We start from the raw sequence: 12,378 nt of genomic DNA, 5'->3' as shown, positions 1-12,378 counted from the left end.
ACATAAAATTTAGGTGAGTTTCGGTCTCTGAAAATTTATAAGGATCAGGACATGCTTGGTGCTATTGCTTAAGCTTTATATAACCATTCTCAATCATTTTCTTCAGGCTCCAATGGTCATATTGACATTTGTAGGCCCAATAGGCCCATCCAAAAGACGCCGAAGAGTACACATCCAATTGGGCTTTTGCAAATCTCTGGTAATCTTCCTTCGTTGCTCCCTGTAAGCTCAACGCCGCCGTCCACTCCCCTGTCATATCACCACCATATACTAATGAATATCCACAGTGCGATATGAATAAATATAATATGACCTGTTAGAATTTTTATAACAATGGGTAAATTCAAAGAGGAATAATCTAGCATATACTGAGTCCAAAAAAAAAAAAAATCTAGCATATACTAGCTCAGGTTTTTAACATAAGAGCTACTTAACTAATTTGAATAGATTAAGAAAATTAGTTAAGTTAGTTATTTGTAATAAATAGGTGTTGTCTTTCCTAAACTATCCTTACTAATCAAGTGTATTAGCTAAAACTACTATTATTACAAGAATTACATTGAAAAAAAAAAGAATAAATATAAGAGACAAAGTAAATTGAGATCTTATATTTAAGTTCAAAATAAAAATCAAACAAGCTTTTATATTAAACAGGAGCTAGTAATATAATGTAATCTTGTTGCTCACCTACAAAATTAAGAGGACCATCGATGGTTCTGATGCTGCTAAGATCTGAAGCTCTCTGGTTATATATGAAATCGATGTGTTGTTGCACGTTCATGTTATTGAACTGATCCGAAAACAGATTGTAGTAATGAACATCGATCACTACTCGATTGAATCTCCCAGCAAATGAGAGAAGTGCTTTTGAATCATGATCCATTGGATTTGCCAAGATCACATAAGCTGTTTCAGAGTATTTCCTCACTGCATCATAAGCTTGCTGGTAATACTTCCTCAGGCTATCCAGATTCGGCCCTAATGTCGGCTCGTTCATCAGTTCGATTCCTCCTAGACTAGGATGGTTCCCATATCTGCCACACCAAACTCAACTTTCATCACGTTACCACCTTAAAATAGCAAGTAGATCGTAATGATGAAGACCAGAAAACGTCCCAAAAATTCAAAGTTCAAACCTTTTTGCTAAGAATTCAATTACTGCGACGGTGTCTGGGATGTATGATTCTCCCCATTCAATATATCCGTCTCTTGTTCCGCTGTGTTCATTCCCATTTTGCGAACCTTGAACTGCATGAAGGTCCACTATCACTTTCATCCCATGGTTTCTGCAACATTTGATGGTGACGTAACATGTAATTGATTGGTTTCTGAGAATGGAGAGCTTGAAAATGGATAAACACACTTACTGGGCCCAAGTGAAAGCATTGTCCAGTGCTGCCAGAGATCCTCCGACGAAAGGTTTAGGAGGATTGGGATCGTGGGCTATCCACCAACCAACCGGAATTCTAACAGCTGTCAACCCGTTTTCCGACATGAATCTGAAATCTTCTTCAGTGATATACGTATTCCAATGATCCTGCATGACTTGAGGAGCTCTCAGAGGGCCATAGCCATTAGTAATCTGATACTCACCTTGTAATGTCGAACCTTTCACAATTGTCATATGGAATACAGATGGGTCACCATCTTCCCAGTTGGTTGACCCTTGAAAATCAGCACTCACCACTGTCTCCGATTGAGCCTAAATAACGAAATCAAACAAACATATAATTCCCAGAATGATAACGAGCGATCCACATGTCGCATATAATGTGCGGCCGGGGTTGGATTATAACAAAGGATCAATAATACCTGTAGGAACAGACCGTTTGATGCTTGGATACGAATTTTGGATGGGTCGTCACTGTTCCTTATAATCTGAAACGTTTCTGGGTTGCTGGGTGAGTTAGAAGTTGCGACTAGTTTGTTCGTACCGTCTAAACGAATGAATTGCTTGTTAAACACCCTGAAATTGAAGGAGGAATCGCTGACCCTCCATAACTACATCGTACGTCGATTGTACATGTCAGATCATAAAATGAAGGAATCTCCCCAAAGCCTTTAATTTCATGCGAGAGTTTCTAGGAATACTACAAACCTTGAAAGTTTCCCAACCAGAAGCTGCATCGCGGTTGGCGAAAACATCAGTTCCTCCTCCATTTTCAGCCACCAGAAACTTCTGTAACTTGGTGGACTTGAATTGCACTTGAGTTCCATCCTGGGAATGGCCAAAAATATAAAGAACCACGATGAATATATATATATATATATACTCCTCCGGTCCTAATTATAAGACCCAATTGACTTATTTGAAGAGATTAAGGAAGTAAGTTAAGTTGGTTATATATAATAAATAAGTGTTGTTATTCCTAAAATATTCTGCTAATTAAGTATATGGCTAAAACTATCATTATTAGAAGGATTATCTTGGAAAAAAATGCATAAATATAAAAGAGAAAATGGATTGGGTCTTATAATTAGGACCAAATAAAAAGTCAAATTGGGTCTTATAATAAGGACCGGAGGAGTATATTGATAAAGCATAAATGAAAAGATAATCGTGAAGAAATGGATATGGAAGTACCAAGAGATCTTTGTTGACTATTCCATCAAAGAGAGATGGTTCCATCCAGCCTTCTGTGACGAGCCAATTTCCCAGATTCACAGCTTTGTATGGCAGATTTCCCATTTTTCAAAGTATTTTGTGAAGTCTGCGAAGAGATGGTGTGCGTGTGTGTGTAGATTTTGCAGGCGGTGGTGGTAGTATGGAAAAATTACATCTTTATAAAGTATCATTCTTGTCCAATCTGTTTACTTATATTACTCTGTTCAAGCATGCCAATCTTGAAACGTGGAGAATTGTGACTTAATTTTCCTTTTGTTTTTTGTTTTGTTTTGGCCAACAAGTTATTAAATTATGTATTTTAATTATTATATTAATTACTCCATTTTTTTCTTTAAAGAAAAATGGGTTTAGTTTCTTGTGTTCCGGGTTGACTATGGGCCGTGTTGAAGGAAGGAAACTATGGGCTATTGACAACTGTACTGATCAAATTGCTGACAATTTGGTCATTTGAAATTGGCCACCATCATACTTTTTTCCTTTTAATAAAAAGATCAATTATATAAAATAAAAAAATTTATGCGATCAATTATACGATCCGCATTACTGAGTTCAGGGGATGGGGATCAATAAAACATCAGTTTTATAAAAAGAATAACTAATTTTGGCCAAAAAAATAAAAAGAATAACTAAAAAAAAGAAAAGGATTGAAGTACGTATTAACATCCCTTGCTAAGATGTTGCTGATATCAGAACAACCAAAAAGATTATTAAGCAAATTCTTCTTGTATGAGACAACATTGATGTGATTCACGAATTGCGAGAATGTTGGAGCTACTTGAGTAATGAAATGCAACAATCCTAGCCAAAAAAAAAAAAAGATGGGGATCATAAGACGAAAATTTCATTGGCCACCATCATACTTGAAAATTGAAATTATGAAATTAAAGAAAATAAGCAAAAAATATTTATTTAAAATGAAAAAATTTATTAATATATAGTAGTAATATATTATAAGTATTTTTTACCAAAAAATCTGAGTATTATTAAATCATGTTCATTAAAATATCATAAATATTGTATGTTTAAATTCTGTGCAGAAAATATTATTAATACCAATGAGGACATAAAAAACTGAAATTGAAAGATTATATTTAGGGCCAAAACGAATTTTTAACTTCTACATTCAAATTTGGTGTGTATAATGTATTACTCCCCCAATTTTATTTATAAGATACAAATAATTGAATTGTATAAATTAAAAAAGTGGTTGGAATCAATAAATGTGCAAAATATATATATTTTTATTTTTTCAAAAATACTTTTATGTATAAAGAGAAAGTGGCTGAGGGAGAGAAATAGAAAAAAGAAAATAACTAATGCAGTGTTATATAATGGAGGTAAAAATGAAAAAAAAGGTTGTTTAACATCTCAGATATTAATAAAATATATCGTACAAATACGGCCTAAAAATATATCTACATATAGAAAAGCATTAAAGAAGATTACATGTTTTTTCTTCTTAGTGAAAGTAGTGAATACTATTTAATCGTAAGAGGCCGGGTTCAAGCAAAACAATACCTTACTAGACCAGATTCTTCATCATCTACCAAGTTTCAACTCTTGGATCTGAAGATGGAAATTGCTTAATACTCCTGTGGTCCTGTATAAAGCAGAGAGAAAATATATTTTTTGATCCTATTTATAGGATACTGAGAGAAATTTTTTATATAGATATATAATTTTACCATCTATTTGTTATTGTATTGACTTTATTTGCGTAAGGTATAATATATACTCCTCCGGTCCTTAATATAGGACCTAATTCTTGAGTTGGTTTTAGTCCTAAATATAAGACCCATTTCTCATATTTATCAATTTTCTCTAAATTACCCCTATGGATACTCCCCCAACCATAATCAAGTAGAAGAGGGAGAGAGGGAATTAAGAAAGATGATTATGGTGTTTTAGGAAAAATGTGTCACTTTTCGTATAATTAACTAATTTACCTAACTTCCTTAATCTAATCAAATTAGTTAAATGGGTCTTATATTAAGGACTGTAGGAGTATTAAATAAGACTAAGGTTAACAAGTTGTTGAATTTTAAATGAAAACTAATAAAATTTAAAATTTTTCTTAATCTGTGTGAAATATATTAGAAGTAATTTATAAATAATAAGACAAGAGGAGCATAGATAGCCTATGAGAGTAATAATTGGCAAGTCAATCTGCCAGAAAGTTGCCAGTTCTGAGTACATTGGAAATTATCAATCTCTAGAAATAAGTAATTTAGCTTCATCGTCAACCTCATCTCTTAAAGGGATGAGTAAATTCACAGCCATTGTGCAGCAACAAGAGTTTATGCCAATCCAATGCTCATTTCCATAAAAACCTGAGTAAGAGTTCTGCGAGGGTAAGTAGATAATTAAAGCAAGACCAAAATTTGCCCAAAAAAATTAAGACTTTATTTTTTAAAAAGGGAATATTATATATTGGCCTGCCAATGTTGAATGTTATTAAAAAATTTTGGTTAAAAAACAAAACAAAAATCTTGGGGCCGACCCCCTCCCACTATGCAAGTGGCTCTTTTCTTGTCCATTCAACACATGAACGTTCACACTAGCGACTTCCGGTCCTAATTATAAGAGTTAATTGACTAATTTGAGAAAATTAAGGAAAAAAATTAAATTAGTTATTTGTCATAAATAGGTGTTGTCTTTCTTAAAATATCATTGCTAATCAAGTATATTGATTAGAACTACTATTATAAAAGGACTATCTTGAAAAAAAAATACATAAATATTAGAGATAAAATGGATTGGGATCTTATATTTAGAATCAAAATAAAAGTCAAACAAGGTCTTATATTAAAGACCGAAGGTAGTATTAGAGTAATATTTGTTAATCATTTACTAACACTCGTTAATTTTTTTTTTTTTTTTGAGCTGAACTAGCACCTGTAAATTCGATAAGACAATTCACATGTTTTAAAGAACCTTCCATGCAGCGGGAATAATTAATTAAAGCTCCAGCATGTTGAGATAATTAATGTAAATTATGATTTGTGATGTTAAATATATAAACTAAATATATTATATTATATATTGGCAATAGTGTGGAAATGGGACTTGTTCACCGGATTCCCCTAAAATCAATTCCATTTCATACTCTTATTCATTTTATTCAAGTGGCCATCCATATGCCACTTATTATGAACAGCAAATTGTCTTAGCAACAGTGTCATTTGTTATGTTTATATAAGGTTTATGTTCGAACTTAGAGTTGATATGTTTATGTACATGTATGTTGCTCATTAATTATTTTTTATTTTTAATCAATTTCATTTTATTTTTCTAAATAATTTTTTCTCATGATTTGCATTTATTACGCATTTCATTCAACAAGTGGTAGCTTAAATTTATTTCTTTTTTTTTTCCGGCAACGTATTTCTATTCTATTTAAATTATATGTGATATTCATTTTGTTTTATGAATTTATATTCGATTCCCTTTTAATCTATTTCATCAATAGAACTACTTCTTTCTGTAAAGACGAAAAGGAATTAATTTTGAGTAACAATATCAAAATAAAATTATAGTATCTTTGTTTCTAAATGTAGAGTCTAGTTTATAATAAAAATTACATTGTAAACTAAGTCTTATATTTCGGACTGGAGGTAATAATATGAAATTAACTTTAGAAAACAAGAAATATTAAACAAATAAATAACTAGAACATAGCTAATAATGGATAGAATCCAAGTCCAAGAATTCGTATTCTTTATTTTCTAGTAGTACTTCATAAATGTTGTCAAACGATGGATGATTACTGAATACGAAATTTGATAGGAATGCAAAGGCATTATCTTATCATTACCTCTAAATACTAAATGAGAGGTTTATATAGCCATTCTCAACCATCCACCTGAGGCTCCAATGGTTATATTGGCATTTGTAGGCCCAATAGGCCCATCCAAAAGTGGCCCGAGAATACACTTCCAATTGGGCTTTTGCAAATCTCTGGTAATCCTCCTTTGACGCTCCCTTGACGTTCCACTCTGCGGTCCACTCCCCTGTCATATATCATTACCATAACCCCATCAATGAATAAATAGCATATTTGTTTGAAGTTTCATGTTTAGTTATAAATAAAGATTCAGGCATGCACAGAAGGAGAATTTAATGAAGGGATCTATCATGTCTTCTTGTATAATCTTGTTACTTACCTATGAAACTGAGAGGACCATTTTTGGTGGTTACGCTACTGAGATCTGACGCTCTCTGGTTATTTATATAATCGATGTTTTGTTGCACGTTCATGATTTTGAACTGATCTGAATACAGATTGTAATAATGCACGTCAACCACTACTCGATTGAAGCTCCCAAAAAATGAGAGAAGTTCGGTGGAGCTATGATCCAATGGGTTTGACATGATGACATAGGCCATTTCAGAGTGTTTCCTCACCGCATCATAAGCTTGCTGGTAGTAATTCTTGAGGTTGTCAAGATCTGGCCCTAATGTTGGCTCATTCATCAGTTCGATTCCCCCTAGACTAGGTTTGTTCCCGTATCTGCCACGCCAAAGTCAACTTTCATCTCGTCGCTACCTTAAAATAGGAAGTAGATCATCGTGTTTCGTACGTAATGAAGACTAGAAAACAGCACAAGAACTCAAAGTTCAAACCTTTCTGCTAAGAAGTCAATAACTGCGACTGTGTCTGGTATGTATGAATCTCCCCATTCAGTATATCCGTCTCTTGTTCCGCTGTGCTCGTTCCCATTTTGTGAACCTGAAACTGCATGAAGGTCCACTATCACTTTCAGCCCATGGTTTCTGCAACATGCGACAGTAAATTAACATTTAAGCGACTTTTTTTTTTTTTTTATGACAATTGAACAGTTGAAAGTGAATCTAAGAACTTACTGAGCCCAAGTGAAAGCATTGTCCAACGCTGCTAGAGATCCTCCGACGAAAGGTTTTGGGGGATTGGGGTCGTGGGCTATCCACCAACCGACCGGAATTCTAACAGCGGTCAATCCATTTTCTGACATGAATCTGAAATCTTCTTCAGTGATATACGTGTTCCAATGATTCTGCATTGTATGCTCAGTAACATTAATGAGCAGCAATTTTCATTTCTGTTTCGAATAGAAAGGAATAATAGTGGCGGTTGAAGAAATATGTCTGAGACCTGCATGACTTGAGGAGCTCTATCAGGACCATAGCCATTAGTAATTTGATACTCTCCTTGTAAGGTTTTCACAATTGTCATACGGAACACAGATGGGTCGCCATCTTCCCAGTTCGTGGAACCTTGAAAATCAGCACTTACCACTGTCTCTGATTGAGCCTAAGACGTTAAACTTATTCAAATGAACATTTATATAATTCCCTGAATGATAATGAGCAATCCATGTCGCATATAATGTTCGGTTTTGAATAACAGAGGATCAAAACCTGTAGGAACATGCCGTTCGATGCTTGGATGCGAATTTTGGATGGGTCGTCACTGTTCCTTAAAATCTGGAAAGTTTCTGGGTTACTGGGTGAGTTAGAAGTTGCGACTAGCTTGTTTCCACTATCCAAACCAACGAATTGCTTGCTGAACACTCTGAAATTGAAGGTGGAATCGCTAACCCTCCATAACTGCATCCTCCGTTGTCCATTTTAAATTATTAGAAGAAGGAATCCGCAAAAGCCTTTCACGTTATAGAGTGCTTAGGAATACATACCCTGAAAGTTTCCCAACCGGAAGCAGAATCGCGGTTAGCCAAAACATTAGCTCCTCCTCCGTTTTCAGCCACCAGAAACTTCTGTAACTTGGTGGACTTCAATTGCACTTGAGTTCCGTCCTGAAGACGAGCAAGACATAAAATCAAGAATCATTCAGGAAGCATAAAAGGAAATGCAAAGATATGGATATCATATGAAAGTACATACCAAGAGGTCTTTGTTAACTATTCCATCAAAGAGAGATGGTTTCATCCAGCCTTCTGCGACGAGCCAATTCCCCAGATTGACAGCTTTGTAGGGCAGATTTTGGGCAATAGCGAGATAGTTACAAGAACAGAGGAACAGAAGCAATAGGATGCTGGAATAACCTGGGGATGCCATTTTGAATGTGTCGATGGAAGTGTGCGAAACAATAGATGGTATTTATAGAACTTACAAGCGGCGGCGGCGGCGTTACGGCAATATTGTAAAATATTAAATGATATAATTCAAGTTAAGTGGGTTGAAGGAGGAAAGAGAGTTTGTTGAAATAAATAGGCGTGTTTGTTTGTTCAACTTGAGTCTTGTTTATCAAAACTCATTCTACGCTCACTGTATGTTCTCATGCCGCGATTGCAGGAGGAGATCGGCCCAGTTTCCAAAATTTAATAAGCTTTATTAGGATTTTTCGTTCTTGTGGTTTCTATGCAGTGCCTTTTTGGAACGAGTGATCTAATAGAAATTTTGTCTCAATTTATATAAAATATATTTATAAATGTTTACAAACATGATTTTAAATAGGGTCCTACTATGTTGAGGATTGCTAATTTTGTTTTAGGCTAAGAGTTAATTTTATTAATAAAAAGCTTAGATCAGGTTTTTGTGTGTGTATTATGTCAACTTCTCTAATTACATATGATAATTTGTCTTGTTTTGTATCATGTAAATTTATAATTAAATGTTAATATTTTAAAAAATAGGAAAATGAATTTATAAGTTCATATTATTAAATGCCAATGTTTTAAAAATAAGACATATGGACATGTGTGATTAGATAATTTAATATAATAGGTATAAAAAATTTGATGTGAGGATTGTTGGTTGTTCTTTTGTTAATGCTGAAAAAGAGAGTAGCACACACTGTATTGTTAGTATAAGCATGGCAATCTGAAAATTGTATTTTCTTATTTATTTCATTAAATTCATTAGTGCAATTATTTTTTTGGGGTGGGACGACTAGTTCAATTTTCTTTAGGTACTGATTGGTATAAGAGGAATGGAGAGGAGGGGAGGAGAAGGAAAATTTTAGTGGGTTCTATTTAAAAAAGTGAAAAAATGAGGTTTTGAAATTTTAATAAACGGAAGAAATAATATAAAAAATAATAATAAATTAATTAGAAACTTTTAACCCCAAAATTTTCCTTCCTCTCCCCTTCTGTCATTTTTCTTCATACCAACCGGATCCTTAGGTTGGAGGATATTGATGACCGTGGATTGTTGAGAGCTGAAAGTATTGATGACAGTCTTGACCGGGCAATTGAAATTGACTCCATCTCTCCCCAAATTATGAAATTAAAATAAATAAATAAAATATAAAAAATTTTAACAAAATTTTGATTGAATAAAAAATAATTATTAGTAAATATGAGTAACATATTATAATTATTATTAAACTGTTAATAAAAATATATATATTTGAATTCACTTATTATGTTAAGTCAATGCTCAATATTTCAGAAAATCTAGGGAAAATGATTAAAAAAAGAAGTTAGGAATTACTAAATGTCAAATAAAGAATAACAAAAATCTGTTATTATTTACAAATTTAGTATTATCAATACCAAATAAAGTGTTGTTCCCAAATCTGATTTAGAATTTAATAATTTTTAGTTTTTTTTATTGTCATTTTCCCGAAAATGTAAGGTTGTGTGGGGTGTGAGGAAATGATAAAGACTAGAGAGAAGGGAAAAAGAGCACTACTAAAACCATAAAGGGACAACTAAAACCTTCATTTGTTAGTTGCCAATTTGCTATGCTGGACTCCCACTCCTTTCCCATCAAAGAAAGGAGCCAATCTGTTTAGGGGAAAAAAAAGAATAAAAAAGATGGGATCAAAAGTCTGATTTGCCCATGATGTTATCGGCTATCTCAAAAGTCTTGTTAGAGGTAATACAATTAGAGACACGGTTAAGTACTAAGGGGGTGTTTGGATAGAAACCAAACCATGGTTTCAGAAGTGCTTTTACGGATTACGAAGTAAATATGTGGATGAGGTTATCTTGTTTTGCAAAAAGTGATTCTGAAACCATGGTTTTGGTTTTGCCAAACACCCCCTAAGATTATGTTTGGTGGGCGGGATTGATTTTTGATGGATTGGGAATAGGGCTTTTATTTAAGGCTAAAATATATATTTGGTCCTTTAAATTTATATAAGGTTTCAATTTGGTCCTTTAACTTTAGAAAGCATACTTTTACTCCTTTACCCCTAAAATTTTTTAAAAAAATGATGACATTAAGATCTTAAATGTTAATAAAAAAATTTTTAAATGCTAACATATTAGGTTTAATTTTCAAAACATTCATGATTGTTACAAAAATCATCATTAAAGCCTAATGATTTTAGGGTTAAAAGACCAAATGTATGCTTTTTAAAGTTCAAGAATCAAATTGAAACTTTGTACAAAATTAAAAGACCAAATGTGCACTTCAGTCTTTATTTAAATGTTTGGCATGAGGTAATATGTGGGAGGAATACATACATTTATTTTATTTTATAATAAGATATGCAAGATTAAAAGACTATAATATCCCTTGGTATTTTAGAGCTGTGGAATCCAACGGTAACATACAAAATAATAATAATAATAATAATAATAATAATAATAAAAGAAAATATAATACGTTATTAAAATAATATTTTGTTAGTTAAAAAAAAACCCAACACCCCTTTCTCCACGGAGAGTGGAAAATGGGAGGGGTAATTAATGCAAAGGAAAAGAAGGGGTGAGGGACGACTAAAGGGAAATAGGATAAGGCATAGGCAGTGAAAAGTTGGGGGCAATTGACCAAGAGAAGAATATTAGGAGGGTGTATTAAATGAAAGGAGAATTTAGGGGAGAAGTAGTAAATGATGGAAGAAAAAGAAGGGGGGAGGTACGGATGGAAGTGGAAAATGGGAGATGAGCGGTAGAAAATCAGACATGGGAGTATTATATATATCATCATTCAGGTTATTTCTTTCAAGCTAGAGCAAGAGAGAGTGGGAGAGAAAGAGAGCGAGAGAAGAGAAAGAGAGAGCGAGAGGAAGAAAGGAAAATTAAGAGAGTGGAAATACATGCTGTCTGGAAGATAAGGAAAGATTTGATGATCATTTAGGTACACAAAACTACTTCTTCTTGTCAAATTTTCTTTATGAATATTTCCGATATATTTATAGCTTTATATTATTAGTATCATTATAATGTTTAGAGAAAATTTTACTGTTTGGGTATAAAGTAAATAAGGAGTTTTGACAATGTATAACTGTAGAAATTTAAAGATACATTATTAAGAAATTTTAATCGGTTTATATTTGTTTATTGATGGTTTTGGGAATTTTAAATTAAGATTTTAGTTGAAAAAGTTGTTATTCAATACTTATAGAATGTTTTTACCAATTAAATTTAAGTTAAATAATTTGTTTGAGTTATTTAATATATTATTAAAATTTTAATCGGTTAGAATATTGAGTATGTCAAAGATATATTGATGAAATAATTTTTGGAAGCATAAAGAATTGTAAATTGAGAATTTTATAAAAATTAAAATTTATTTATACTTCAAAGGAGTTCCTTAGTTGAGGAAAAATTTTAAATGGGACTATAATAAATAGTTGAAATTTTAATATAAAATATTTATATTGTAAGAAATATATATATTTATTTAAGTTATTAAATTTAAATAGTCTTATATGTAAATTATATTTTCAAAATATTATATTTATTATAAATAGCAAAATTTGGGAGAGTTAATATGTTTATGTATTTTTGGTTTAGAGGGTAGTCTTAGAATTTTAGAGTAGTTTTGGAATAGTTTCGTGTTTTATATTAATAAATATTTAT

At 32.5% G+C, this 12,378-nt stretch overlaps 2 protein-coding genes across 2 annotated transcripts; both read right to left on the bottom strand.

Annotated features, from left to right (window-relative positions):
* LOC114714494 (probable glucan 1,3-beta-glucosidase A) lies at nucleotides 1-2,741 on the bottom strand. Its single transcript, XM_028899232.1, has 7 exons — nucleotides 2,585-2,741; nucleotides 2,099-2,218; nucleotides 1,813-2,001; nucleotides 1,368-1,702; nucleotides 1,137-1,286; nucleotides 688-1,034; nucleotides 1-249 (listed from the first exon to the last, which is right to left on the bottom strand). The coding sequence occupies exons 1-7, from the start codon at nucleotides 2,687-2,689 to the stop codon at nucleotides 62-64; spliced, it is 1,434 nt and encodes a 477-aa protein (XP_028755065.1). The 5' UTR covers nucleotides 2,690-2,741; the 3' UTR covers nucleotides 1-61.
* Nucleotides 2,742-6,318: 3,577 nt separating this feature from the next.
* On the bottom strand, nucleotides 6,319-8,689 carry LOC114714492 (probable glucan 1,3-beta-glucosidase A). The gene is made up of 8 exons (XM_028899231.1): nucleotides 8,507-8,689; nucleotides 8,299-8,418; nucleotides 8,024-8,212; nucleotides 7,758-7,916; nucleotides 7,490-7,659; nucleotides 7,250-7,399; nucleotides 6,790-7,136; nucleotides 6,319-6,636 (listed from the first exon to the last, which is right to left on the bottom strand). The coding sequence occupies exons 1-8, from the start codon at nucleotides 8,678-8,680 to the stop codon at nucleotides 6,443-6,445; spliced, it is 1,503 nt and encodes a 500-aa protein (XP_028755064.1). The 5' UTR covers nucleotides 8,681-8,689; the 3' UTR covers nucleotides 6,319-6,442.
* Between the last annotated feature and the right edge of the window lie 3,689 nt (nucleotides 8,690-12,378).

This window comes from Neltuma alba, unplaced genomic scaffold, assembly GCF_004799145.2.
Source record: "Neltuma alba isolate B1F8T4 unplaced genomic scaffold, ASM479914v2 tig00011509_pilon, whole genome shotgun sequence".
In the NCBI taxonomy this organism is placed as follows: domain Eukaryota; kingdom Viridiplantae; phylum Streptophyta; class Magnoliopsida; order Fabales; family Fabaceae; genus Neltuma; species Neltuma alba.
The sequence above is the reverse complement of the archived record's forward strand: the minus strand, read 5'-3'. Positions and strand labels throughout refer to the sequence as shown.

Excerpts from the sequence above, each read along its gene's own strand:
- LOC114714492 (XM_028899231.1), bottom strand. The coding sequence starts at position 8,680 with ATGGCATCCCCAGGTTATTCCAGCATCCTATTGCTTCTGTTCCTCTGT. Across the intron at positions 8,419-8,506 it reads TAGTTAACAAAGACCTCTTG|GACGGAACTCAAGTGCAATT; the intron begins GTATGTACTTTC and ends GCTCGTCTTCAG. Across the intron at positions 7,400-7,489 it reads AATGCTTTCACTTGGGCTCA|AAACCATGGGCTGAAAGTGA; the intron begins GTAAGTTCTTAG and ends CGCATGTTGCAG.
- LOC114714494 (XM_028899232.1), bottom strand. The coding sequence starts at position 2,689 with ATGGGAAATCTGCCATACAAAGCTGTGAATCTGGGAAATTGGCTCGTC. Across the intron at positions 1,287-1,367 it reads AATGCTTTCACTTGGGCCCA|AAACCATGGGATGAAAGTGA; the intron begins GTAAGTGTGTTT and ends CAAATGTTGCAG. Across the intron at positions 1,035-1,136 it reads ATTGAATTCTTAGCAAAAAG|ATATGGGAACCATCCTAGTC; the intron begins GTTTGAACTTTG and ends TTGGTGTGGCAG.